Source organism: Mastomys coucha, unplaced genomic scaffold (assembly GCF_008632895.1).
Source record: "Mastomys coucha isolate ucsf_1 unplaced genomic scaffold, UCSF_Mcou_1 pScaffold20, whole genome shotgun sequence".
NCBI classification, from domain to species: Eukaryota; Metazoa; Chordata; class Mammalia; order Rodentia; family Muridae; genus Mastomys; species Mastomys coucha.
This window is the reverse complement of record NW_022196903.1, coordinates 23667119-23694793: the sequence shown is the minus strand read 5'-3', so window position 1 is coordinate 23694793 and position 27675 is coordinate 23667119. Positions and strand designations below refer to the sequence as shown.

The 27675-nt window shown below is 41.4% G+C and overlaps 1 protein-coding gene across 1 annotated transcript in view; it reads right to left on the bottom strand.

Moving 5' to 3' along the window:
- The window catches only part of Snd1 (staphylococcal nuclease and tudor domain containing 1), a 404121-nt gene that overhangs the window by 143131 nt on the left and 233315 nt on the right, over positions 1-27675 (bottom strand). Inside the window, exons 14-15 of the mRNA XM_031381336.1 lie at positions 25969-26041; positions 2504-2645 (exon numbers count right to left, since the gene is read on the bottom strand). Of these exons, the coding sequence (XP_031237196.1) occupies positions 2504-2645; positions 25969-26041 (215 nt within the window). The remainder of the gene's footprint in view (positions 1-2503; positions 2646-25968; positions 26042-27675) is intronic.

Here is a 27675-nt window from a genome sequence, read left to right as displayed (position 1 = left end):
TGTATAGTCCATCCTTTTTATATGAAGATTTTGGTAAATTTTAGCTAACAATCTAGGATTGTTTTAAAAAAAAACAAACAGCTATACTAGATAGCTTTCCAACTTTAACATACAACCTCATGACTTGAAAGCATGTATCAATTTTAGAAGTACAATACATGTCAGCATCCTTTTGCCATGTACCCAGTCAACACTCATTCATGTGTACTGTTTTCCATTCTCTGATGGATCTCTGAGTTAAGCAGTCTACCTGCTCAGGCTGCCCCTTCCCAGCAGCCATGGGTATTTTCTAATCATTGGAATCTGCCTTTGGTTGATAACTCTGATGAAAATATACCGACAAAGGTCACCTATGACTTTCTGGTTGATTAAACAGTATAAAATCATGCCACTGCTTTATACAGTTGTGGTTTAACTCTGACTGTGCTGCCTCCTCAGAGTTCTCTATCTCCCTAGTTTTCTGAACCTCTCAATGGTTCTGTTACTCTCAGGGTTGTATCTTCTCTCTGCATATGGGCCTATGCTTGAGTTCCTGGGTGTTCACGTCATACATGGGGTGGAATGAACCAATCCTAAAGCTGTTCTGGAGGCACTGACAGTCTCAAGCACTGCACACATGCGGAGCACTCCCTGATCGGAGTGCCTGATCATCTGCCCAGGCTCTTCTGACAGTTCTCAACATTGCCATGGAAACTATAAACATTACACATCCAAGGCCAAACCAATTAGCCATTCCTCTAACCAGTTCCTATCAGTGTGTTAGCTTTGACTGTGGCCTTCATATGCACTCCAAGGCTCAAGCTTAGGGTGTTTGACTTCCTCCCTACACTCATCCTAAACACAGTGAAGCGCACCTCCTAAATACTTGGGGTTATACTTTGTAGCCTGTATTTGCTGCTATGTAATCTATCTTTCAGGCTGAAAGTTAACTTAGGCAATGTCTTGGAACTATAACTCTTAGGATAATGCTAAGTCTACAGAGGAAATGGCTGACATAGTTAAGCTTCTTTCCAAGTGAGGTGACAACACGCAGCATCCTACAGGACCACCATGCGCTGGCTCTGTTAAAGGAGCTGAGTTTAGAAGCCAGTGTTTTTGGTCCTCTATGGATCTGAGGCCAGGTTTCCCGGAAACAATCAGACCTTTTCTGTTTTTCATCCTGGACTAAATTCCACACTGCCAAGATGCTGCTTTTGTTTTTGGGTATATACCTTAAACCCCAGGACAAGAATCCACAGCCAAGAAACCTTTCAGCTACAGAAAGCTTAAGAACAGGGCCCAAATGTCCACAGGAACAGACTTGCACTGCCCTGTAGCCTTGCTTTACTACAACTGCCACCAAGAGAAATACAAATTTGGCCCTCTGGCAAAGTGTGGATTTGATTCAAGCCTTCTTTCCCCATCTGTCTCTGAGGATGGAGTCATACTTTTCTTGGTCCTTGCAGGAAACCTGCAGAGCTGTGTAGGGACCATCAAACTGGTAAGAGATCTTGAGGTGCCTTGTCAGGAGAGGATAGTCAAGCAGCAGTGATGAGCTGCGCAGCCAGGTGTTCAGGGAGTGGTTTATTGTACATAACTCAACCCTTCCAGCTAGGGTCTAAGGGAGCCCCTTATCTAGACAAGAAGTTCTCAGTGCCTTCCAGGAAAAAGGGGCCAAAGGAATCTGGCTGTGGATGGATAGAAAGCAAAGCCCTTGCTCCCTTCAACTACAGCAAATTCTATTCAAGAACTCAACAGAAGTGCTGAGGCAACAGGACAGTAACAGAAACAGCACCACGCCATCTGGGCGCACAAAAGCGCGTGTCCTTTGTGAGTAGATGAATGTGTGCAAGGGGTGGGAGGATGAAGGGGACAGCTTTCCTTCAAAGACCTCAGTTTCTGTAAGGGCTGACTGGAAATAAATATCTTTATTATTTGCCAGCAGTGAAGAAATGAAGCGGTTTATACTCTGAATACATAAATGTAAGTTGTTCAAAGAGCACAGTTCACAGTCTCGCTGTCTGGGGAAACATTAAGCAACCCAGAAAGGCAGGCTATGAGAGGTGAACGTGCAGGCGGCAAGGAAGGAGGAAGGCGTGCCCTAGCATGGCACTCTCAGTCAACAAGAAACACTACTGATGGAGGAGCTGTGAAAGCAGTGTCACTGCTAGACTTTCCTAAAGGACTGGGAACCTGATGACATTTGAAGAAAAGAAAAAGAGGACCAAGTGGCACTGCCTGGGGAACTCCATGGGCAGGGCAGCTCAGATCCCGAGGGCTGCCTACTACTGACATGGCAGGAGCAGGTGACCTTAAATGGCTAATGCCAAGTATGGGTATTCTATTATTTGTTTTCTAGGCTTAGAATTCCCCCATCTAAGCAGGATAAGGTTTGGTGCTGTCTTTCAAACTATTTTCCAAAGTCATATGCTTGGTGGAATGGAGGAAAAACAGGAGGGCTTGAGGCTACAGGGAGAAGTCCAGGGTCAACTTCCCACAAGGACATATGAGACATGGAACTCACCCGCCAGCAGGAAGGTGATGAGGCAGGTCTCCTTAGGTAAATAGAGCTTGAGGCGAGAGCCACTGAAGACATACTCCACCACAGCCTCAGAGCGGCCTGCCCGCTGAAGAAAGGGCAGGAATTGCTTTGCTTTCTGGGTGTCCTAGTGGAGAAAAGAAGGAGACAATCATTGGAGAGCAGTGAACACAGACATGACATATGCTCCTTTGCCTTCGGAGCAGTGGGCACAGATATGTGCTCATTTTTCTTCAGCTTGGGATAAAAAGTCCAGAGGAAACTAAGCAAGTTAACCACCTAAGAATCTGTAATTTTTGAAGACATGACCCAGATGTGATACTTATGTGACCTTGCTAGAAGAAATATTGTTCCCTGACCAATGCTTCCTTCTGCACAGTAGCTACACACTAAGTGTGTATATCATTTTCTCTTAAGCTAAAACTGAGGTCAGAAAACTAATACTATTCTCCCATGGCACCTAACTGAAACTTTAATTTTCTTTCTTTCTTTTCTTTTTTGTTTGTATTTTTGAGACAGGGTTTCTCTGTATAGCCCTGGCTGTCCTGGAGAACTCAGAAATTCATCTGCCCCTGCCTCCCAAGTGCTGGGATTAAAGGTGTGCACCACCACTGCCTGGCTTTAATTTTTCTTTGAGAAAAAAAAAGAAAAAAAAAAAGGAAAGAAAAAAAGTGGTGTTCAGGCCATGTTACATACCACCTAGAATCCTTGCTCAGGGAGCCATAAGTAGTCTATCTTCAATTATAAACACGCTGTATAAGACTCCAAGCTCTGGCTTAACCTTGTGAGGAACCTGGCCTTCTCTGGACATCAATTCAACTATCCCTGTTTCATATGCATTTTAAGGATAGGGGTGTATATGTGTCGGGGTGTACTGTCTTACTCAGGGAAATCTGCAAGAACAGGATGTGTTCCATAAAGAAAAGACAAAGACCACATCATACCAGCACAAATAATTATGGAAATAAATGCACACTCCCTCACCTCCACTCCCACCTAGTACTTTCTAAACATTTTTAATGCATCAACACAAGTCCATGCATTCTGCTCTCAAGAGTACCAAGTGTGAGCATTTAGAGTCTCAGAGCTCTTGACCACATAGTCGCTGAGGGCTTTCAAATCCTCTCAGACTCTCAAGCTAATTAAACAGATGATAGAGTAAGCAAGCATCAAAATATCACATCACATATGCTGGGGGAATAGTTGCTGGATTTGAGAATTTCTGAGGTTTTCAGCCCAGCCAGCAGAACTGCAAATTCCCTTTGAGGACAGCAAGTTCTGTGGACTTTCCTGACTTCTGTGACATAGGCAATCTGCACTCGGCCAGGCGCTTCCATTCTGATGCTTCTCCTAGCAACACAGCTATCGTATCTAGATTAATGTCCATACAGTAATGAAAATTTAACAAGCCATCAAGTATTACAGCGTTCCCACAGCAGCCAAAGACGCTCCTCTCATTCAAATCAGTGAGATAGCCTGTGATGAAAACAATATTTATAGTAATAAGATCCATCCTCCCTTCAAAGGGATTCCTAGAGAAAAGGAGAGCCAGTCATCCATTCTGAGGCTTCCTAATGGCACATTGGTAGAAGGTAAGCTAACAATGAGCTGTAGTGGGCTGGAAACTCCCCCAGTGAACACTTAAGCGACACGTATTCTACTACACACATACAGCAGGAAAAATGCCTTTCTGGCAGTTGGCTGAAGTCCAGGATAGTCAAGCAAGACAAATGCTCCAAGGGAACAAAAGCACTACCTGACTCAAATCCTTTTGCCATACTAGTCTAAATCTGGGGCATTATTCATGAGCTGAGCCAGTAAGTCAACAACAATTACCAAATTGATTATTGCAAATCATGAGGCAACCTAATATCACTGTGAAGGAATTCTGAATTTTCCAGAAATAGACTTTTGCTCACCCCTGTCTTTTGGCTCTATATGAAAGAGAAAGAAAAATAAAGATGCTTATAGGACGGACGGACCGACACACACACACACACACACACACACACACACACACACACACACACACACACACACCTTTAATGTTACTACTGACAAGGAAGCTGTGTCCTTATCCTCACCCTTTTGCTAACCTGGCTAAAGAGCAGGATAAAATATTCCCTGCTTTATCAGGGAGATGCTTACTCAGAACAATCAAGGAGAGTCAAAAGACCTGACTGGTCTCTATGCAGTGAAATCCACAGAAGAGCTTCACTTCACTTAAGTCTCAGCTCATAATCTACCAGGCCGACTCCAGAAATGACCCATGGGAAGATGACAGAGAAAGGCATGCCATTAAGGATGGCAGAGATTAGAAGGGAAAGGGGGTAATGAAAGCTGAAGGCATGAAACTTTTAACAGCTTACCGTATTTACTTCCAGATGCAAAACTGTGAAATAAGACATGGAGTACCCATGTTCTTGAGGCAAGGATTCAAAGGCTTAGGAGATGAAATGACATGGAACACCCACTAACAGGAAGAATGGAGACTTCATCCAAGCTGACAGCATTTTAAGAATGAAGGAATCTTATGAAGTCAATTAAACTGACTGTAATAACCAAGAGATGTCAGCTCTTCCAAATTGCAGTCACAGCCACAGGATGGTGTCTGTCTTTCCTTGTTATGGCAAGCATATCTTTGTTTAGTATGCTCCTTTTCAACAGGAAAATTCTTGAGACCACTTATTTCTGTGGCTCAGATGAAAAGTATAGTACAGAACATTGGTAACTTTCCTCAGGTGATATACTTATAAACCACTCCAGATAATTTAGATGTAAAAATTATCTTAGGAATTCAGAGTAAATTACAAAAAAAATGGACTGAATAAGGCTAGGTAAGTTGCCTTTCAAGGAGCTTATGCAAGCATGGAAAAGTATTTGGGCCTCACAGTGAGGTTTAGGGCTACTTAGAGAAAGGTAAAGAAAAGGTAAACAAGATAAAATTTGATTACAAGTAATGAACAACAACAGAGGCCAGTTTCTACTCTCCAGATTTAGCCTGACACAGTGGTAAGGTTCAGAAACGCCATTAACACGACAGGCTCAGTCCCTTCCCAATGACATAGAAGCACAACACATTCAAATATGGTAACAGTCAAAGATTTATGTACAAAAACTGTAGCCCTGAGTTTGTTTTTTAAAGCAGACATTAACGATCTCAGGATAATATTGAGATGTACAGCACCAAGTGCTGTTTTCAAGGCAATGTCTTCTACTTAAGCTTAGATGGGTAGACTGTCATCTGCAGGCATTCCATGAGATAGCTTACTCATGAAAGAACTGGGAACCTACTGCCATAGTTCCCTGGTACTATATGGGCTCAAGAGAGTCTAAGCAGATAAATTAGGCCTGGTTCTCTGTTACCTGTAGCAACACTCTCCTCCACTGGTGTAAATAATACAGCAGCAGCTGTAGTTCTGGGCACAAGTTTTTCCTTTTGGTTGCACTGCTAGTTTTCACATTACCGGTGCTTCACAGCAAACCATGCACAAGCATTTTTCTCTCCTCTCAGAAGAGCTAATTTGAGGCTGCATTAGCCACATTTAACCTACTATTGTGGATGGCATCTCTTTAAGGAATGTTTCTGCCTCCTCAATACACCTTGAAATTGAGAAAGTAATGATGCAACAAATGCTCCCTAGGTGACTTCATTTCAAAGCAGTTAGTATCTATACCTCAAATTTAGAGCAACAGGATTTAGGATGACCCCCAAGAAAGATTCTCCTTAAAGAGAATCAAAAGATATAAACACATCTTAATTATTGACTCCCATTCTGTCTTGTTCTGGCTTAGGCCCAATCTTTCAAATGTGGAAACATCACATCTTTCTTTAAAACACAGTTTTAAAAAAACGTTTATTTACTGTAGGTATGTGTCACAGTCATGTGGGGGCCAAAGGACATCGCTGTAGCTGGTTCTCTTCTGTGAGGTGGGCTCTGGAGACTGAACTCAGATCATTAGGCTTGCTGTCAAGTGGCCTTTACCTGCTGAGCCTTTGCAGCCTTCCATCACATCTTTCTGTGGCTATACAAAATCCATCTGAAAAGCTGGGTTGCCAACTCCCTGAAACGTACTGTCCTATGGGTGAGGCACGGTGGTGCATACATGTGATGTTAGCACTCAGGAAGGAGAGGCAACAATATCAGGCTAGAGGAGACCCTGTCTCTAGAAAACAAAGAACAGGGCTGGGGAAGTAGCTCAGCTGGTAGAGTGCTGGCCCTGGGCTCAGTCCCCAAGACCATCCAACGTGGGAGTGTGGTGCATGCCCGACATCGATTCTGGCCCTGGGGAAGCCGAAGCAGGAGATCAGAAGGTTCAGGTTATCTATCCTTAGCTACACAGTGAGTTGGAGAACAGCCCAGAATAAATCAAACTGCCTTAAAAACCCAGATAACACCAAAGCAAACCAAACCCAACAAAGTACCTTCCTGTGAAAACAACTAGTCTTTCTCTTTTTTAAATGATTTTGGAAGAGTGATAAAGCTGGTTGGAAGTAAGAGGGGTGATGAAATAGAATCCTAGAGAACAGGCACAGGACAGGGGCTGTGAGGGCAGTACTTGGACAGTCAGGGCACTGCTCCTAGAGAATACAACTTACAGAAATGATAGGTTCATGAAGCTGTTCACATGCTCCTGACCTTAGCAAAAAGAAATCCTATCATCTTCCTCCTCAAATCCCCATACGTGAAACATCATAGCACTCAAAAGAGCACAGGGAAATGGGAAGAGGGTAAGCCTATTAGTTACTAGGTAACACTCAGGATTATCATGTGCAAGCCTCAAATGAGAACGGTTAAGAAGGAAGCTCACCAATGAATTCCCATCACCACAATCACTCTTCCATTAACATCAAAGAATAACCTTGAGGCAGACCAAATTACACACATAGGTGACCCTGTTAATACAGACTTACTCTATCAGCACTGGGAAGCTCAATGGTGAAGGAACCATTGGGCCTAGGAGACGTCTTGGAAGCACCACAGATATTTTCTCTACCTTAGAATGCCTCTTCCCCAGCATGAACTGGCTGTCTTACTGGCCCCTCAGGGCCAACTAATCATAGTGCACAGTGAAACAAGAGGGCAGACAGAGATAAGAATGGAGACCAGAAGTAATCACTGAGGACACTGAAGCAAATGTGTTTTTTCACGTAAAGACTATGTAATTGTTGACTGCCATAGTTATTTTTGCAGGATTGTACAGAATCGGCAAATTACTTCTGCAGTGGCACAGAAGACAAATCACAACTACATCCCCTACCAGAAAGGTAAACCCACCACTCCTCACTCAACACTCTTCCTCCCTTCCACACGCTGGGTTAATTCTTGGAATGGATTTATGGTTGTCTGTGAAGAGCCAACTGTACAGCATGCTAATCTTTTGAAGTAAAGGGGACTCTGGTGGGAGGATACTTGGGAATGCACTCCAGCTCTAGTGCTTCCACAAAGAACTTACAATGCTGAAGCCAACTTCTCCCGGCTAGCTACTAACATTTCACAGTAAGAGTGTGTGAGGGGTCTGGTACGTGTGTGAAAACTTTAGTGAGCTGCACATTTAGCTGGAATAAAGGAAACATAGAAGAGAGTTACAGAGAAAACCACTCAGAACAAAACCTTTGTTTTTGTAAAGGTGCTGAACCTAGGCTATCAAATCTCTCATTAAGTGACGTCTGGCTTCCATCACCTCATGCTGGTGGCTTAGCTGGCACATCACATCACATGACTCAGGCTTCCCACAAGTCAGAGCAGAGAAGTGGTTGTCTAGGCTTGGCTTGTACCTCTGTGCATCAGTAGGAACACGAGCTAGAAGAAATCTGCATTCTTATTTGTGGTTCTCTTGAAGTTAAAAATTCTATACCTTCATCTGAATACATCCCAATTAGCTAAACCAAATTTTCTAATGGAACCTGCAAGCTAAGGACAGACAAAAGACAAGAGAAGTCTGAATGGAGTGCTAATCACTGGAACCAGTGGGAGGAAGACCTTAGATCCAGCATGACCTCTCTTCCAAATAAGGAGGAACTAAATCCTTTGTGGTTTTGCAGACACACCTATTTTAGAAGTGCTACAAATAACAGGCATCTATAAATGCTCCCATTTGGCTGATCCAGCTGACATGGGATCTCTCACCCATGTACAATTCCAAGGAAAGGAAGTGGGGACTTTGTGAATACTAGGAAGAGAAGGCTCATTTTGCATTCAAGATAAACACACAAAGTGGCATGCTGACTGACAAGCGTAAAAGTTCCAGACAGGCCAGGCAATAGGCACAGGATATGTCCTGGACTTTGAATAATCACATAAAATGCAAAATGGCCTAACAATTCACCAGTTTGGGATAAATAACCTGTACACACCACGACATGTAATAGTTCTATGTAGTAGGAATGGTATTAGCACAGTAGCACACTTTCAAAGGGCTATCACTGCTGTGATGAAACACTATGACCAAAAAACAAGTTGGAGAGGAAAGGGTTTATGGGCTTACATAGTCCATCAATTAAGGATGTCAGGAAAGGAACTCAAATAGGGCAGGAACCTGGAGGCAGGTTCTAAAAAGGGTGCAGTATACGCAGCGGAGGAGTGGTGCTTACTGGGTTGCTCAACCTTGCCTACTTATAGACCTCAGAACCATCAGCCCGGGGTGATATCATTCACAACAGACTGGACCCTCTCACATCAAACACCAACTAAGAAAATGCTGTAAAGGCATGCCTACAGCCCAAAATGATGGAGACACTTTCTCAATTGAGGCTCCTTCCTCTCTGATGATTCTAGCTAATGTTGAGCCGACATAAAACTAGATAGACAGGATGGGTATGAATATGAGAACTGAGCCAGGCTGGTAGAATGCTTGTAGAATATGCATGAGGCTCTGTGTTCCATGCCCAGGACCACATAAAACTGGCCATGGTTTGTGTAAGACAAGCACTCTTGGCTATTTCATGAGCTCAAGGCCAGCCTGGGATAGAGGAGACCCTTTTTCAAAAGGGAAAAAATTAGGGGACACATTTGTCAAAGCTCAAAGAATTATACACTGAAGATAATATATTTTAGCTGCATATATTTTAAATTTTAAAAGGTAAAAATAACTAGACTATGAAGAATGCATTTCCTTAATTTAAAATTCAAGACAACTTTTACCTTAGCCAACTAACTTATCATTAAGTAGGAAAAAATGACAAGTTCGAAACTATTAGCTCAGTAGTTTTTATATGAATTATTTTAATATAATAAAGAAATTGTACTAAAGCACTTTAAAACTTTCAACCAGAAAACGGTTTAGATGAAACAATGGTTAGGAGACTAGGGGAAAATCTTACCAGTTCTTCCAAAGTTGCATAATGAGGTTTCAGCTCTTAGGCAACAGCTAAAAGAAAGCAGGGGAACAAATGCCACTATCAGCTAACTAGAGGGCATTCATTGTTCAAATAAGGAACAATGTTTCAGCCAATCACCGTCCATACTGTAATCCCAGCACATGGGAGGTGGGCGCAAGGAGTTCAAGGCCAGCTTCATCTTCATAGGGAGTTTGAGGCCAGCCTGAGCTACATGGACCTGTCTGTAACAAAACATAAAAGAGGTACAAAAGGTAAAAAGTACTTGCTGCCCAGCCAATGACTTGGGTGCAATCCCTGGGCCCCACAGGTTAAAATGTGGTCCCTTCACCCTCAAACATCTGCTGGGCTTCACATGCACCTCCGCACCAAAGCTGTAAAAAGCTTTTGGTGGGGCGAGAGGAAGGGGATAAAAAGGGAAAAGGTTTCACTAATTCCTAATACCTACTTGGAAACAAAATCAGCATGAATAAAATAATAATTCTAAAATAAAAAAAATTCTACACAGGCTTGGAGATTGTTTTTTTTTATTGAATGACTTTCAGCTTCCCAAATTTAACCAGCTCAAAATAAGCTGTGAGAATCATTTAATTTAACCTTTAGAAACAGAGCTATAGCCGTTCAGTGGTAAAAATCTGCATTTTATCATCAACGGGAAATATAACACACTCATATTCTACACTCATATAACATATTCCACATATAAGCTAAGTTGGGCAGATAAACTGCAGAAGATGGTGTGTGTACTTCATATAAAAAGGATGACAACAGACACCTAATTCACAACAAAGAAACACATACACTAACTTGTTCTCTTCCTGCCTTCAATCCTCATTTTCTAATAAGGGTGCAGTGTAGACATTCAGGCAGGGTTAAGGATGCCAAGTCAGGTTCTTCCCAAGATCAGCTAACCTATACAGTCAGCGTAAAGCTATCACTAAGATCCAGAAAAGTCTTCCACAGATCCATATTTTCTTGTCCTCTTCCCAGATCATCCCATACTGTCTTCCTCCACCTTTTCCTGCTTGCCAGTGCTCTTAATTTCTCAACAGCGTACTTTTATAACTTTTGGTTCAATGGACTGTCATACTTTTGTCTTATGATACTACACAAGATAGCTGTCTCTTTGGAGAGCCTCCACCATGGGCACTCCAACCCTGCTGCTGGCCTCCGCATGGGGTCTGCCAGCCTTTCCCTAATCAAGACCCTAGAAACTCCTTCATGCTTTTCCTGGAATGTGGTTTCCTCTCAGATCCATGCCTTACATTTTCTTGTACTATTTTATTTCTTTAAAAAAAAATTAAATAAAAATTCTCTTCATACTTCACAGAGAAAATGTCTTATCTCTCTAAGGTCAGGTAAATAAAAACAGAATTGCTTTTATATTTCTATTCAGGAGAAAGACTATCCTATTCAGATAGCCTCAAATCAGTAATAAATCCCTTTCATTATTCAACAGTGTAGCAACATGTTATACTTTTGATAGTGCTGAATGCTTTAGCTAGGATGTACAGGAAAGTTATTTTATTATAAAACAATGGTAATTACTCTAAAAATAGGCAGGAGACGTGGCAATTTGTTTTCTGGTTCAGAAATATCAACATACATGGGAAAAATGTTTATAGGCAGAGAATAGCAAACTAGGAGAAACACCTTTCAATTATTTTCCGATTAAATATTCTGCCCAAACATGCAATTTCTTAGTGTAAATGCCTCATTTATCCAAATAAACCTCTAAACTGATGAGGCAGTACTGAAACAAAGCACACCACAGCCAACTGAGAAATCCGAGAGCTTATACTTTTAATAACTCTTTTGATTCTTTTCTAAGCATTGTGTAATGAACATTTATCTATTTATTTGGCATGATGTCATTATGATGGCTTTGTTGGCCTGGAACTTTTCTGCTGACCAGGCTGACTTCAAAAATCATAGAGATCTGCCTGCCTCTGTCTCCCAGTGCTGACATTAAAGGCCTACAGCACCATGCCTGTACAAGTAAGTTTTAGGTTGACACAATAGTCAGGAGTGGGGCATGAGCGTGACCTAGAAACAGTGTAGCCATGGCAAGTGACACTAAGATATAGAACAAAGTAGTGCAGCCAGAGGCTATAGCTGGGTATCTATTACAAAACTGGATTAAAAAATAACTTACAGGTGTGAAATATTATTTTTCTTTAAAAGTTTTGAACAGATTTTTATTACTTCTAATGTCTCTATAGGTTAGAGGTAAGAATGTGTTATAGAATCAGAAAATGGCTCAAGAGATAATTAAAACAAAATGTGCAGAGAAAAGAATTTAAAATGGCTTGATGAAGCACACATTTTCATTTCATGGGCAAATCAAGAACTGAGGGGCAAGGAAATTGATGTCATGCAAAACTCTACTCCAGACAAGAAGACAACTTCAGAAAAAGAGAAAAAAATGTCAGTCAGTAGTCTACAGCACAAAATTTAAAAACCTTAAATAAGTGTCAACTAGCTATTAGATGGAGACAAATGCATTTTCCCTAAATATTTTCTTCATGGAGATGGCTGCCTGAAGAGATGCAGAATCCTAAATACTGAAGTCAAACATAAAGTAGTCAATGGTCCCATAATGTTAAGCAAAAGCATTTTTATTGCATTTAATTGAGAATTTTTAAAGTCTGGTGTTTTTAGAGTTAATAAAAATAGTTAATTATACAATTTGGAAGAGGGAGTTCTAGTTTACTCAATATTCAGACAAATGACAACAATTATGGTAGAAACTTATTAAGGAAAACAGAAGGTATATTTTGAATGACTCAAAATGTATCAAATTAAATACCCACTTAATTTACTCAATAGCTTTCCAGGATGATAAAACATGCTATTCTCTGACCCAGCTTTCTATTTTGTGGTATTGCTTTAATAATTACAGACTATGATTGAAAGGTTATTTATGATATATATATATATGTGTGTGTGTGTGTATACATATATATGAACTCACACTATCCTTAACTATAACTTCAAGATGTAGATTAAGGCAATTACAATATAACCCTTTAAGCTGAGGTAATACATATCTTAGTTATTCATTCTGTAGGATGGTTAGTTAAGATTGCCTCCCATTCTAACATCAGTCTGGCCACTCAGTTATTTGCATTCATATGCAGAAATTTTTAATTTCATTTAATCCTATTTGTTAATTCTTGGTTTTATTTTCTGAGCAATCGGAGTCCTTCAAACAGTGGTCAAAATATAGAAAAACAAATCGCCATTACACACACAAAAAAACTGATAAATGTTCCTAACTATCAGGTAAATGCAAACTAAAACTGCATCACCAGTCTAGATCTCAAGCCAGTCAGGACAGCTATCATTAAGAAAACAAATAAGAGCTGTTGAGGTGACTCAGCAGAGACAGGCCTAGCCCCTGATTTCAATCCCCTGGGCCCACAGCATGGAAGGAAAGAGCCAACTCCCTCAGAGGTACAAATTTTTATTTCTTCTTTTGCTTACTTGTAGTAGATTTAGTTAAAAAGCAAAGTCTTTCCAGAGAGGTGGTACCAGCTTGCAATCTTCCACCAGAGGTTCTTTTATTGCTGAGAATAGTTTTGGCTATCCTGTGTCTTTTGTTTTTCCAGATGAATTTGCAAATTGCTCTTTCCAAGTCTGTGAAGAATTGAGTTGGAATTTTGATGGGGATTGCATTGAATCTGTAGATTGCTTTGGCAAGATGGCCATTTTTACTATATTAATCCTGCCAATCCATGAGCATGGGAGGTCTTTCCATCTTCTGAGATCCTCTTCGATTTCCTTCTTCAGAGACTTGAGGTTTTTGTCATACAGATCTTTTACTTGCTTAGTTAGAGTCACACCGAAGTATTTTATATTATTTGTGACTATTGTGAAGGGTGGTGTTTCCCTAATTTCTTTTTCAGCCTGATTATCCTTTGTGTAGAGGAAGGCAACTGATTTGCTTGAGTATGTTGTCGAGGTTGTGAAGAAAGAGGCACACACTCCTTCATTGCTGGTGGGATTGCAAGCTGGTACAACCACTCTGGAAATCAGTTTGGTGGTTCCGCAGGAAATTGGACATAGTACCACCAGAGGACCCAGCAATACCACTCCTGGGCATATACCCAGAAGATGCTCTAACATGCAATAAGGATATATGCTCCACTATGTTCATAGCAGCCTTATTTATAATAGCCAGAAACTGGAAACAACCCAGATGTCCCTCAACAGAGGAATGGATACAGAAAATGTGGTGCATTTATACAAAGGAGTACTACTCTGCTATTAAAAACAATGAATTTATGAAGTTCTTAGGCAAATCCTGAGTGCAGAAACCCAATCACAAAAGAACACAAATAGTATGCATTCTCTGATATGTGGATATTAGCACAGAAACTCAGAATACCCAAAATACAATCCACAAACCACATGAAAGTTTAGAAGAAGGACGACCAAAGTGTGGATACTTCAATCCTTCTTAGAAGTGGGAACAAAATACCCATGGAAGGAGTTTCAGAGACTAACTATGGAGCAGAGACCGAAGGAAGGACAATACAGAGACTGCTCTATCTGGGAATCCTTCCCATATTCAATCACCAAACCCAGACACTATTATGGATTCCAGTAAGTGCTGGCTGACAGGAGCCTGATACAGCTGTCTCCTGAGAGGCTCTGCCAGTGCCTGACTAATACAGAAGTAGAGGCTCACAGCCATCCATTGGACTGAACAAAGGGTCTTCATTGAAGAAGCTAGAGAAAGGACCTAAGGAGCTGAAGGGCTTGCAGCCCCTTAGGAGGAACAACAATATGAACTAACTAGTACCCTCAGAGCTCCCAGGGACTAAAACTCCAACCAAAGAGTACACATGGTGGGACTCATGGCTCCAGCAGAGGATGGCCTAGTTGGTCATCAATGGGAGGAGAGGCCCTTGGCCCTGTGAAGGTTCTGTGCCCCAGTGTAAAGGAATGCTAGGGCCAGGAAGTGGGAGAGGGTGGGTTGGTGAGCAGGGGGAGTGGGGAACAGGCTTTTTTTTCCCCCCAGAGGGGAAACCGGGAAAAAGATATCATTTGAAATGTAAATAAAATATCTAATAAAAAAAAAGTTTTTCTATGTAAGGAAAAGAGGTTTTCTTATTTATTAACATTCAAGACTAATTCTGCTTTGCCCAGATAAAGTTACAAATCAGTCAGGTCAGATAACCATCCCTCTAGCTCTGGAGCCCTCTTCGATAAATTTGTTCTTTATCTTGAGACAAATACTTTTGATGTTGACTAGTCTGTAAATGATGTGGAAAACATCACTGGGAGCTGATGTGGAATTTGTTCTGACTCAATCAAAGGGCTGTACGCAGAGTGCTTCCCAGTACAGACAACAAACTTAGGAGTCCTTCTTCAAAGGCAGGATGACTTTACATAGATAATTATGGTTCAAAGTCAGAAAGGTACAAAATAAACAAAGCTCACATATCAGACTGGTTTGAGAAGTTAAAATAAAATGTGTTCCCAGTAAGGTAGCAGCACGCTGTAAAACGCCTCAAAGCCATGCTCAGTCACAGATTAATAAAGTGTACCCCGAATCCACACAAGTGGGAACAATTGATAAGAAGCTTACAAAGCAAAGAGGCAACCCCTACAGAAAAAACATCTATATGGTAGTTTAATGTAAATCTTTTGGACTGGAGGTTACAAACTCGTCCTGAAGATGTATGTAGCACTTATTCCTAGCCTCACCCTGTAGCTTTTAAGTACTGAGGTACATTACATGTGGACTATACCGATGATATAGTGACAGAGGGATTCAACTGAAAATGTGTTTTGGTGAGGTTGCAACTGGTATGTTCAACAGAGGAGCTCCAATCTCACTTCCATTGTTCTCTCCTTCAGGGCATTTACACTTGTAAGTGTTCTCTGATTTTTCAGACATTCAAACTATACAGGTACCATTATCACATGTATACAATGCTGAAAAGTATGGCAGTTCTTCTGCTAATCCAGGTGGGTTGATTTCTAACTTCTGCCGCCACCACCTCCACCACTACCCTGCTTCTACTACCCTACACAAACTAAGAACATGGTGCCAAACTACCCATTGAGCAATTCTCAGGTCTTCATCTTATGTAACAGTGAAACAGCAGTTTGTGTAGTGACACTTTTTTAACACTGCCTCTTGGGCAACAAGCTTTTCAATTTCCTTTGCTAGCAACTCCCTCACTGCTATATGACCTTTATATTTGAGAAGAAGGCCACGGCCTAGGGATTCTTCATAATGTGCTCTGTGGAGCCTGTAGGATGGCTTGAGGGCAGAGATCCTTGTCTATATTGAGCCAGATTCTTGGAATTCATGGGGAGAGGTCCAACTCCTGAGCCATGTCTTCTGAGCACACCATGTAGGCTATGCTTGGTGTGCAGCTACACGTACACAGATATGTCAGATATATTACACTTCAAAAGTTAACTTAAAGAAAGCTATGGTAATGCTTTCTTCAATCCTAGTGCTTTGGAGGCAGAGGCCGGCAGGCAGAACTCTGTAGTTTCAGGCCAGCCTGGTCTACATAACAAGTTCCAGGCCAAAGAGGGCTTCATAATGAGACCCTGCCTCAAATAAAAATAGGTATTTGTTATTTATATATAAGGAAATGGTGTGATGACTCAGTGGGTAATTTAATTCCCGGAATTCATTATAGAAGAGAAATAACTCCAAAACGTTGTCCTTTGACTTCCACATTTATATAGCACCCACTTACACTCACACTTACCATACATGCATCATAATAATGATGAAATAGAATTTAATTTAAAAAGAATTTGAGGCAATTATGTACATACAGATCTACGCATCCAATAGTTTTCAAACCACTGGCTTAGAAACCTCTGAATGGTTCATGCATGCTTAATATTAGCATGTTCAGAAATTCCTAATTTCATTCTTTAATCTACTCTGTTGAAGTCCGTCATACGGGAAAAAGCATTGTCCACATTGTTCAAGCATGGCAGCTGACTTAAATCTCCTGCTCTGTCCCCTCATCTCCTTCCCTGATCTAGAACCATTCACCTTTCTGCCTCCACAGCACAATTCTAGCTCCAGCCACAGCTTTCTTGTCAGGCCATCCTGAATAAACTGTGGTCATTAGTGTACTCACGGGACTCTGCTCCAGTCCTTACAATAATTATATAACCAATGAGGTATGTCCATAAGGAATACATTTGTCTGGTTCAATCCTCAATATCTAGCACTGTGTCTGGCATTTAAAAAGCTCTTGTCAAATGCATACAGTTTACTTGTTCACTCACTGATTTTACATAAGAAATGCAAGGGGGAAAAAAAGCCCAAGATGGAACACATTCAACATCAAGAGAGAGATGAGGCAATGATAAAAGAGCTCGAGGAAGAGTGATTTTGAACTTGCACTGGAAAAAGGAGTCTGAAACAGAAATACTACAGATGATGACATGTGTCACTCATAGAGGACATTCTCTGTGCTAGATAGAAGCTAAGCAACTTAGTAACAATAATCAACACAAGGTACTAACCACTGATCTCAACTGAGCTCTTGTTCTACCAATTGTTTGGAATATGTGCATGTATTAATTCATACAACTACACCACAATCTAAGAAAGCAAGCACCACCATCACACAGATTTTACAGACTGGAAAGCTAACAGAAACATTAATAACTTCTTCAGGGTGACAAAGTAATAAGTAATGGAATCCTGACTTGAATTTCAATGAACTGAGACGAGAGCCTAAGCTGCTCATAGCGACTCCATTCTACAAGTACACACTCCTGTGCATCTCTTTACCAGCATGCCTAGTTGGATAACCAGTAGTTAACTCTGAATTTACAGAGCTAGCATTAATTTTTTTCAAATATAAGTTCACCTCCTGAGATTCATTACTTGACATATCAAATCTAAGGCACTGTAAATAAATATAAAAGCAATTCGTTCCTCTTAGGGATTTAGAAGCTAATAAGGAGAATACCTCTAAACAAGTTGAAAGTTACCTATTTATTAACATATACGCTATCACTGTAGTATGATCGATCAATGCTAAAAAAGGGCATGCTCAGGCTGGCAATATGGCTCAGCGGGTAAGAGCACTGACTGCTCCTCCGAAAGTCCTGAGTTCGGATCCCAGCAACCAGATGGTGGCTCACAACCACCTGTAATGAGATCTGATGCCCTCTTCTGATGCGTCTGACGACAGCTACAGTATATTATGCCGGAGCGAGTGAGGCCAGCAGAAGTCCTGAGTTCAATTCCCACCAGCCACACACATGATAGCTCATGGCCATCTGTACAACTATAGTGTATTCATACGCATAAAAATAAAATAAATCTTTGAAAAAAAAAAAAGGGCATGCTCAGAGGGCAGGATGGATGCAAAGAGACATCAACAAAAGGGCTCAGAAAGCCTGGCTCTAAGGGGAGGAGACAGCACTCAAAAAAGAACTTGCCCTGTAGATGTGATAAAGGGGGAATGCAGGCAGAGTCCTCAAATGAGAACTCTAAACTGTGGGCTAGGTAAATAGGACCTAACAGAAAGTAACCAGGCCTAACTGACTGTGAGGGAGGCACCCACACACTCTGCAGTAGTGCACAGAGAGCACAGGTCTTTCTCCAAATTAGAAACCTTGCTAACAGCTTATGTTCTCAGGATCTTCCAAATCCAATATTGTATCAGAAATTCTCTAATTTTCTCCTGAGAATACCACTTCCTGAAGAAGAGAGCCATAACTACTGGGTACTTCAAAGGTAACCTGAGCCCCAAGTCAAGAATATCTGCATGTCAACATTGCAGTTTCCAAAATTCTGTGCGACACAGTCTGAAGGGAATGTTAGAAACATGCTAAATAAAGGCTTAAAATACAAGCAAGCAGAATGTCTATGTTAGTAAAAAGACTTACTTTGAAATGTTTACATAAGCAATAGCCACAGGACAGAATGGGTTCAGTCTAGGGCTAAATAGTTATGATGACAAAGCAGAGAGTAGAGCCAGGGCAGTACAGGAATACTTCAGGGCTTACCACATCACTGCAGACTTGGGATAGATGCATCAGACAACCCCGTTACACATGGCAACTCAGGAACCAGGAACACTAGTGAATACCTTCAGAATACCCTTCCTTTCATTTGTTTTTGCCATGTTGGGCTCATTTAACCAATCTTGATTCTTGAAGTAGAATCACAGAGCAATATCCATATGTTCAGAGAACGGGAGAGTGAGAGAACATGAACCAGTGACAGCAGAATCCATGTGCAGAAGCACTTCTTCTCTTTGGAAAGAAAGAACATCTGGTTCAGGAAAAATGTCCCTGAACTGTCTCATAATATCTTTGCTATTTTCTCTGGACAAAAGAAAGGTTATAGATTTGTTTATTGAAATGTGATCTAGAACTCTGTGCTGGTTAAGTTTCTTGTCAACTTGATACAAGCCAGAGTCATCTCCAAAGTAGGAACCTGAATTGAGAAAATTCCTTTATTAGGGATTGTTCAACAGACAAATTTGTGTTGGGCTTTTTCTTGATTAATGATAGTTACAGGGTGCTGGGTTGGAGATAAGTTCAATGGAGATTGTGCCTCCCCCATCCCTGCCCCTTGTGGACAGGTTATTGTGGGTTGTATTAAAAACAAAACACCAAGTTGAAAAGCATGGCAGAAGGCAACATTCCTTTATGATCTCTGCTTCAGTTCCTGCCTCTAGTTACTTTAACATGCTTTCATTATAGATTGTAAAGCTATAAGATGAACTATAGCCTTTCCAAAGGTGTTTTTGGTCATGGTATTTATCACAACCGAGACAGCAAACTTGGACAGATCCTGATGCTATGGAGCTCATCCACATGTTCTCCTATGTAAAGTTACAGTTAAACAAGAAATCAGAGGGAGCAGGGGAAAAATTATATGTCTGTCTGATCTATCTATCTATCTATCTATCTATCTATCTATCTATCTATCTATCTATCTATCTATCTATCTATCTAAGCAGAGAACTGTTCTATATCATAATGCATGGTAGAAACACACCATCAAGGTTTATGAGTACACAGGGATGAAAAGGTCTTCCTCATATGAGGTAACAAAGTGTTCTGCCTCTAATAGTGATCTATCTACCTTTCAGGCAGGTCACTTGACCCAGCATTTCTTCAGAGGTATTAAGCAGCACAGCCAAGACATACCCAATCAATGGTCAAGATACCACACCTTGCCTTCAATGCCCAGACTTCCTACCCCTAATCTTAATTGTTGCAGTACCTGGATTTTCTACCAACAAAAACCAGCCAATGAGTGCCAGGCACAGTGGAGCCATAATTCAAGGCAGTCTGGGCTACCAAGCAAGACCCTGTCTCAAATATCCCAAGGCCTGAGACTTAGCTTAGTGGCAGAACACTTGGCCTTGTCTTTGATCTCTAGAACCCTACCTGGTAAATCTTGCAGTGAATAAAATAGCAGTCCAAACAAGCATTATGGAGTCAGATACTTTAGAGCTTCATTTAGCCCATTTATTGATGAGGAAAAGATTGAGAGGAAAGTAAGGAGCAGACATATATAGGTTACTTAGAATGCTGAAGAAAATGTTCTAAGTCTTACTTTATGAAAATACAGAGTGAAAATGTCAAATCTGAACATACTTCTCTCACAGCAGAGATCAGCTGTGTCTCTAAAGGACATATCTTCAGGACTTACATGCATCATGGTCAGCCCTTCACAAGCCATCTTCTCCAGCTACAAAGGTGCAATACAGACCAGGAAAATCCACAAAGCAAAACTCACAGAACTGCATTACCACAAAAGAGCTTATAAGGCTGCGTCCAGCATTCTATAGAAACTACACTCAGTAATCTTCCTGCTTATTTCAAAGTCTTGAACAATTTTCCTGATACTCAAAACTAAATAAAAGCCAGAGACCATGTCCTAAATTTGGTGCCCTACATTGTACAAAGAACACAAAAGAAATACAACTCAGTCAAAAAATGTATTAAAACTCTCTAAGAAGTACTTAAACACAACCACTATTGACTGTAGTCAATACTGAAATATAATCCTGGGAAAGTGCTCATGGAAATCATAAATGCTTTCTGATTTATTTGCAAGAGTGATGTTCCTGCAATTCTGGGGAACTTCATGGCGGGGGTGCGGTGGGGGGAGGATTAGCCACAGAGTACACATGTGGCTCTAGAGGTAAATTCTCCCTTCTCCTTCAAACCAATGGAACATTGCCCTCCACCACGAGTGTGAGGGCAACTGACTAACTCCGACTTTCTGCCACAATCAATGTCTTCTTGACGATACCCAATTTTTCTACAGAGATGGTGGGGGGCAGGGTTTGAGGAAGGGAAATGAAAGAGGAAGTCGAAGGGGAGAAAAAGAAAAAAAAAATCAAAGAAACAGTAAAGACAGAGAAACTACACATGGTAGTGCACGCATATAATTTCAGCAGTCTTGTTGAAGCAGGAGATGGCAAGGCCAGATTGGGCTACACAGTGAGCTTCCATTTCAAGACAAAATAAAATAGAATACCTCAGACAGACCTCTGCAGCCTGGGAGAGACTGCTAATCTAGCAATCCCCCTGCCATTAGAGATGTGGAGTGCTGCAGAGCTGTGGGGCATGTTTTTTTGTGTGGAGAGAATCCAAGTCAATTAGCTGCATACTGCAGTGCAACCATTTCAAGACAGAAGAGAACAGAGAGAGCAGTGTCTTCTCTTAAGTGAGGAAGAACTTGAACTGCCAAACGAAGCACAGGCGCCAGAAGGCCAGGAGACCCAAATACTGTCACCACCATGGCTCTGACCAAGGTTCCACCTTGGTTTATGGAACACAACATGCTCGCTGAGAGAACATGGACCAGACAGTGAAGTAGCTCAGGACAGCAAATGCAGGGCCCAACAGAATAGCTAGAGGAAACATGACTGAGGAGGGTTTGGGCACAGGCTCTGACCACTCATTGTCAGCAATCAACAACACACAATCATTAAAACTCCTCAAGCATCAGAACAAAGAGACCAGAGATGACAGGAGAGGAAGTGTCAAATACACCTCCGATTCATTATAACTCCTAATGCACAGATGGGAGAGGAAGAGATGGAGGCAGGGGAAGCAATGTGTACTCAAAGCGCCGACTGCCCTCAAGAAGTGGGAAACTTGCACTCTCTTTTGAATCATAATTGATCTGTCTCATCTACCAGAACAACAGTTAGCCACGCACCAGCCACATTTTATTTCCTGTTTTACACTCTATCTATAGAACACTGTATTTATTGCAGAACAGGCTGAGGCAAAACCAATAATACACCTAAGATATGGAACTGTGGTATATTCTACTGACACATAAAGCCCAACTTTTCTATAGTAGCATAGGCAGGATGAGGAAACAACTAAATTCCGTGATAATGGAGACATAGATGCATGAATGGAACGCTCATCATAGAACTTCCCTTCAAACCAAAAACGATCTAGAACCAGGACAGTCAAATTTGTGCCTGAATTTATTTCAAGGGTATCTTACCCCAAAAGAAAACCAGATTACAGAAAACCAGATTCTCATAAAAGTGTACTCTCTATACCTGGAAAATACAAAAAATAAGAAAATGAGAAAATATAGACGCTTGCCACTTATTGTGTATGAGACAGTGCCTCACTATGTAGCCTTGGTTGGCCTGGAACTCACTGGGCAACCCTCTTGCCTCTGCCAGCTCACCTATCATTTCTTTAGAACCTAAGTTACTAACTAGCCCAGCAATGAGCATGTTTCTTCCTTAGAATCCACTCTGAAAATAAATGTAAAAGATACCGATGGGTCAACTTTTTACCACTTGGTAAAAAGTGTCCAATTAATTGATATGACATAGGTAATCTACTTATCTTACAAAAGATGCAACTTAATGCTAAACACACCTGCCATCATAAACAAAGATCTACTTCTTAGAATACACCAAGCTAGAATCTCACTTCCTAAGAAGTCTTGTTAATCTCTCCCAGGCATAGATCTTACTTCCCACCAGGAATTCAGCCAAGCTAAGGCTTTTGCTAAATCTCCATATGAAGGTATTCTAATGTATCCTATCCTAGGCCAAGAGAAGATGGGAAGAAAGGGTACAGACTTAACTTCTAAAGCAAGATACAGTCAACTGTGAGACAAACCCCACAGGCTGTTTGCTTCACAGCCATGACAGGACATCTTCTGCAGAGAAGATCTCTGGTGTGTCTTTAGGAGACAGAGTGTGTTCTTATTCCTATCTTTTTTTTTCTCCAAAGATATGCATTGTGGTTGGAGAATAGAGGGAAGAATTATGCAGAAATAACAGTTCATGGCAAATTATTTTGGCATCATAGTGAATACACTGTCAGCTCAACAGAATCTTCCATTTATCATGACCTGAAACTATAGGGAGAGTCAGTATGGGGCAATGGGGGGGGGACACAGCTGAAAATTCAAAAGAGATTAAGATTCTTTTATGAAGCCATTATATAAGTGTATATTACACTGTCATTACTCCGGGGTCTATTTTCCATCAGCTGCACACTGCTTGCCCATGATCCTACCTGTTTCTCAGACAGCAAAATTGCCAGCATGCTCTAGGGAGCAGAAAACCCATACATCTCACTTAAATGGCACAAGGGCACCCAACCCATACTCACACTTAACACTGTGATGGAGGGACAGGGAGGTGAGAAGGGGAAAGACAAACCTCTTCTATTACACAGGGCACACAAAAATTGCAGTCTTAGCTGACTAATTTGTGATCCAGGCAGACAAGGTCATATCTGACATCTATTTAAATTGAATAGCTTTTCACTTCCAGTCTTCCACCTGCTCAAGCTTTCCTCTTTTATTTATGTGGTCACGGAGGGACATTTAACTGGCATTTATTTTTAAAGAACTTAAGAGCAAGCCATTTTTCCCATACAGAAAAGAGAATAAAAATAGGCACAAAAATGAGCCACAGTTTAAGAGTGAGTCGGTGGGTGAGGAATAATAATTATCAATCATGATCATGATAAAAAGGAAGGCAAGTTTAAGTTTGCACAAGCACCACTGATATCTACAATAGCAGTTAAAGGGTTAAGAAACACTAGGAAGCAGCAGGGTCAGAGACAGCAAATGAGAGGGAAAGGCAGCACTGAAGATTCCCTGACCCTGTCCTCTGGGTCCTAAGAGGAGAGCCCTGGCACCAGACCCCTGCCCTACTAGCTTTCTTAGGACTTCACTGCCAGGGGAAACTGGGAGCCAAATCTGACCTTGGGCTACCATGAGAGACTATCCTCAAGCTGTTCTTTTATTTGGGGGATGGGGAGCGAGGTTTGGTGCAGCTCATACTAGTGTGATTTACTAATTTGTTTAAAATTTGTTTTCAATTTTAAATGACATTGTTTCCCAAGGTTTCATTGAGCTTTGGAAAGGTCCTAGAGTGTCAGTTTTACAAAAACATTTCCATAGGCAGATGGCACATTTGTAGAGGAGCCTCCATTGTGTTTTACAAAACAAGCATGTATTAACATTTTCTTTCCCCGGAGGTGAACAGTCCCCCAGATTGCCTTATGATTATACCAACCTCTTCAGCAAAAGAACATTAAGGAAAATATTGTTGAGAATACCACAGCACATACCTATAGAAATTAATAATAAGTATGCCAGAATAACTCAGCAGGCTAAACCACAGAGAAAACAGGCTGAATAGCCACATGCTGGACACATCATCCCTGCCAACAACAGTCTTAGCAGATGCACTGCAGACACTAAAGGCGGAACGGCCATTACCAGGAAGTTTCTCCTTCTCAAGATTATAAGCTGCAAAAGCATGCATCTCACTGCATCTCACCTAAGTACAAGAGACCCCAACCTTGAGACTGACACTGCTCAGGGGAAGAAGGCAACCCAGTTTAATCTGCTGCCTAGGCTAACTAGCTACATTCAAAGAAAAGTTCACAAAAGTCCCATTGTTTCTAATGGGGTATGAGAACACCCACACGTGGGAGATTTGGCCAGACAGATTATCATAAGCTACAATTGGGACAAGAGGAAAGGCTGTGACGAGACCATTTTAACATACATAAGGAGAAGGCATTTCACTGCAGTTCCTCCCTGCTTGGGCCCATGCTAAGCAATGAAAGAATTTGTTTACACTGGTATTGTCATCTTGAGGTTCAAGGCGCATTCCTTGTGTGTCTATGCTCAGAATCACAGGTCCTTTCTGCTTCAGTTCCTGATGCAATGTGATCCTCCTCACCTATGGCACACACCAATCTCTTGCTTAGCCTTACTGCAGGAGGTGAAAAGGTCTGTGCAACCTGGGTACCTTCCCTGGTCACCAGAGTGAAAGCAAAGCTGGCATCATTTGCATCCTCTTGGCTGGCAGTGCTTCTCTTCATAGCACTGTTCTTTCTTTCTCACTTTAATGGATGGTCTTTCTATCTCTTGGTCTTTGTCTCTCTTTCTCTCTCCATTGTTATATTCACAGTACCTAGAACAGTTCCTACATATAGTAGGCAGCCACTACAAGAAATCCTCAACAAGCAGGACACTGCTCAGTCAGAAGAGAACTTAGGAAGGGCAAGTCTTTACTACAAAATGTTGCTAGGGACAGAGCCTGTTGGGAGCTCAGAATTATCTGTCACTGATTCTTCTATATATTGTCTTTATTTATTATCTCTAAGGATGGTCACATATCCCTCCATTCTGTTCCAGTAAAAGACAAGCTGCAAAGAAGAACTCATTAAGAAGTCACAAGTAATTCTTAAACTTTCTCTTATAACCTACACTTGACCTTTTAACATCAAGACTTTTCATTCACAGAATAAAATAGGTATTAAAAAACCCAGAGAGCTAATTTTATTTCAGTACAATGAGGAAGTATAAAGTATCTTCTAAACTCATAACAGTTAATAACGAAGAAGCAACATAGAGACAGCTCAGGTAAAGAAACAGAATGGGGTCTTTAAATTATACTTTTCCATGGTGTAAACCAGAATTACCACACATCTTAAACATACCCTGCAAAATTCACATTTAGGGCTTGAAAAGCTTAGAGCTACAGAAAGCAGATAGGCAGAGTCCTTTAGTGAGTAAAAAACACACAGGCTCTTGGAGGCTGAGCCCTCAGTTGGATTCAAGGCCACAACTCACCCCAGAAATATCTGCAACTCGGTGGATGGGCACTTCCTTCTTGCTGTGTAATCCTTTGCCATTCTTAATAGCTCTGTAAAGGTAGAAGAGAAAAACCCATTAAGATAAAAGCCATACCAGGGAAGAGTCTGGGGCTGGGGGTGTAAGGAAAGGAGCACAGACTGTTGACATGGATGTACATACACAAGCCTAGGTGTACACCACTGAGCAGCCAGACTGTGAGGAGCAGTGGCTGAAGGGGAGAATGTAAGCTGCTCTGCTGTCCAGCCCAGTCACCAGTACTTGGCTGCCAGTCTCAGCTAACTGTGTGCCTGGTAATCAGAGAACTCCCTTACTTGTTTCCAAATTAAAGGCATTGTTCTGGGCACAAAGAACGAATCAGTTGGAAGCTCATACTCCTAAGAAGCACAAGTAATAATGTTTCAGCGCTTAATCACATGAAACATTTTAAATGCAAAATAATGTAGCTAGTGTTCCAATTCTAATGGAAATAAGTTCCTCCCAGGTAAAAAAGATAAATTGCCTGGAATGAAGTAATATTGTACAGAAAAGCCATGGGGGTGGGGAGGGAGATGATTAGCGAGTACTATATAACTGATATTAAGCTTCATTCCAATTAGTTGTGGGGTGGCAATAATAAGATTTCACAGGTAACTCTTGAATTCACGTATTTGACCATGAGTATGAATTTCCCACCTCTCAACATCCCAGCACTACTGGGCACGAGTCACTGGTGATACAGGAAGAGCCATGGTGCAGAGCTGGCTGGTGAAATTACTAAGGCCTTCCACTACTAGAGAAGGCCCATGTGGGTACTGTTAGCTTCAGACCTCAGCACAATTAAGGTTTGCAGAGGTCCCTACTCTAGCTTTTGTAGGGTTTCTGGGTGCTAAAGAAAGTTGATACAACAGGACCAGAGGTATGCATGGACCCTTGGTCACACTTCCTCCTTGGGTCTGTACTGAAGTGGTGGCAGGAACCTTTAAAGAGGTTATTCTCGGTGTCACAAGTCTTTAGTCTAACCTCAACAAACCAAGTCATGGAGGCACTGCTCAGTACCACTTAGAATAGCCACACTTTCTACCTGCAGCTAGTGCTTTGACAGTTCAGTGAGCCCCTCTGCCATTCCAGCTCACCTGTCATTCACCAGTCTGCCCTGAAATGCTTTTCAAAAACAACCAAAGCTTTCCTTTTTTGGTATGGTTGTTTCCACCATTGAACAGTTTCTAAGGGGGAGGACTCGAGTGGTAAAGCTTCCTGTGAGTGAATGGCATAGTGCCTGTGAGAGAGTGGTATAGTGCCTGTAAGTCTGCACAAGGGAATTCCTGGGAGTGTAGCTGTTTTTGAATGGCTCCTGTAAACAACCCCAATAACCTAACAGGTTTACCAAGATGAACTTAGGCAACAGTCTTTCTGTGGTTTGTGGGTATTCTACCTATTTAGGGTAAATAGATACCTATTTTTAAAAAATATGCTCATGTATTTAATACATTAGTGTGAACATATGCATGTATGCCTTCAGAGGTCAAAGGGCAATGTGGGCAGTAGGTTTTCGTCTCCTACCATGTGGACCCAAGGAACAGAACTCAGGCTACACGTCATAGCATATGTTATAGTAAAGAATGAGATCTACCTCTAGGAAAGATGCCCGCTTCCTCCAGCACCTGACTGGGGGACCACCCCCAGGGAGGCAGGCTCACCCTAAGA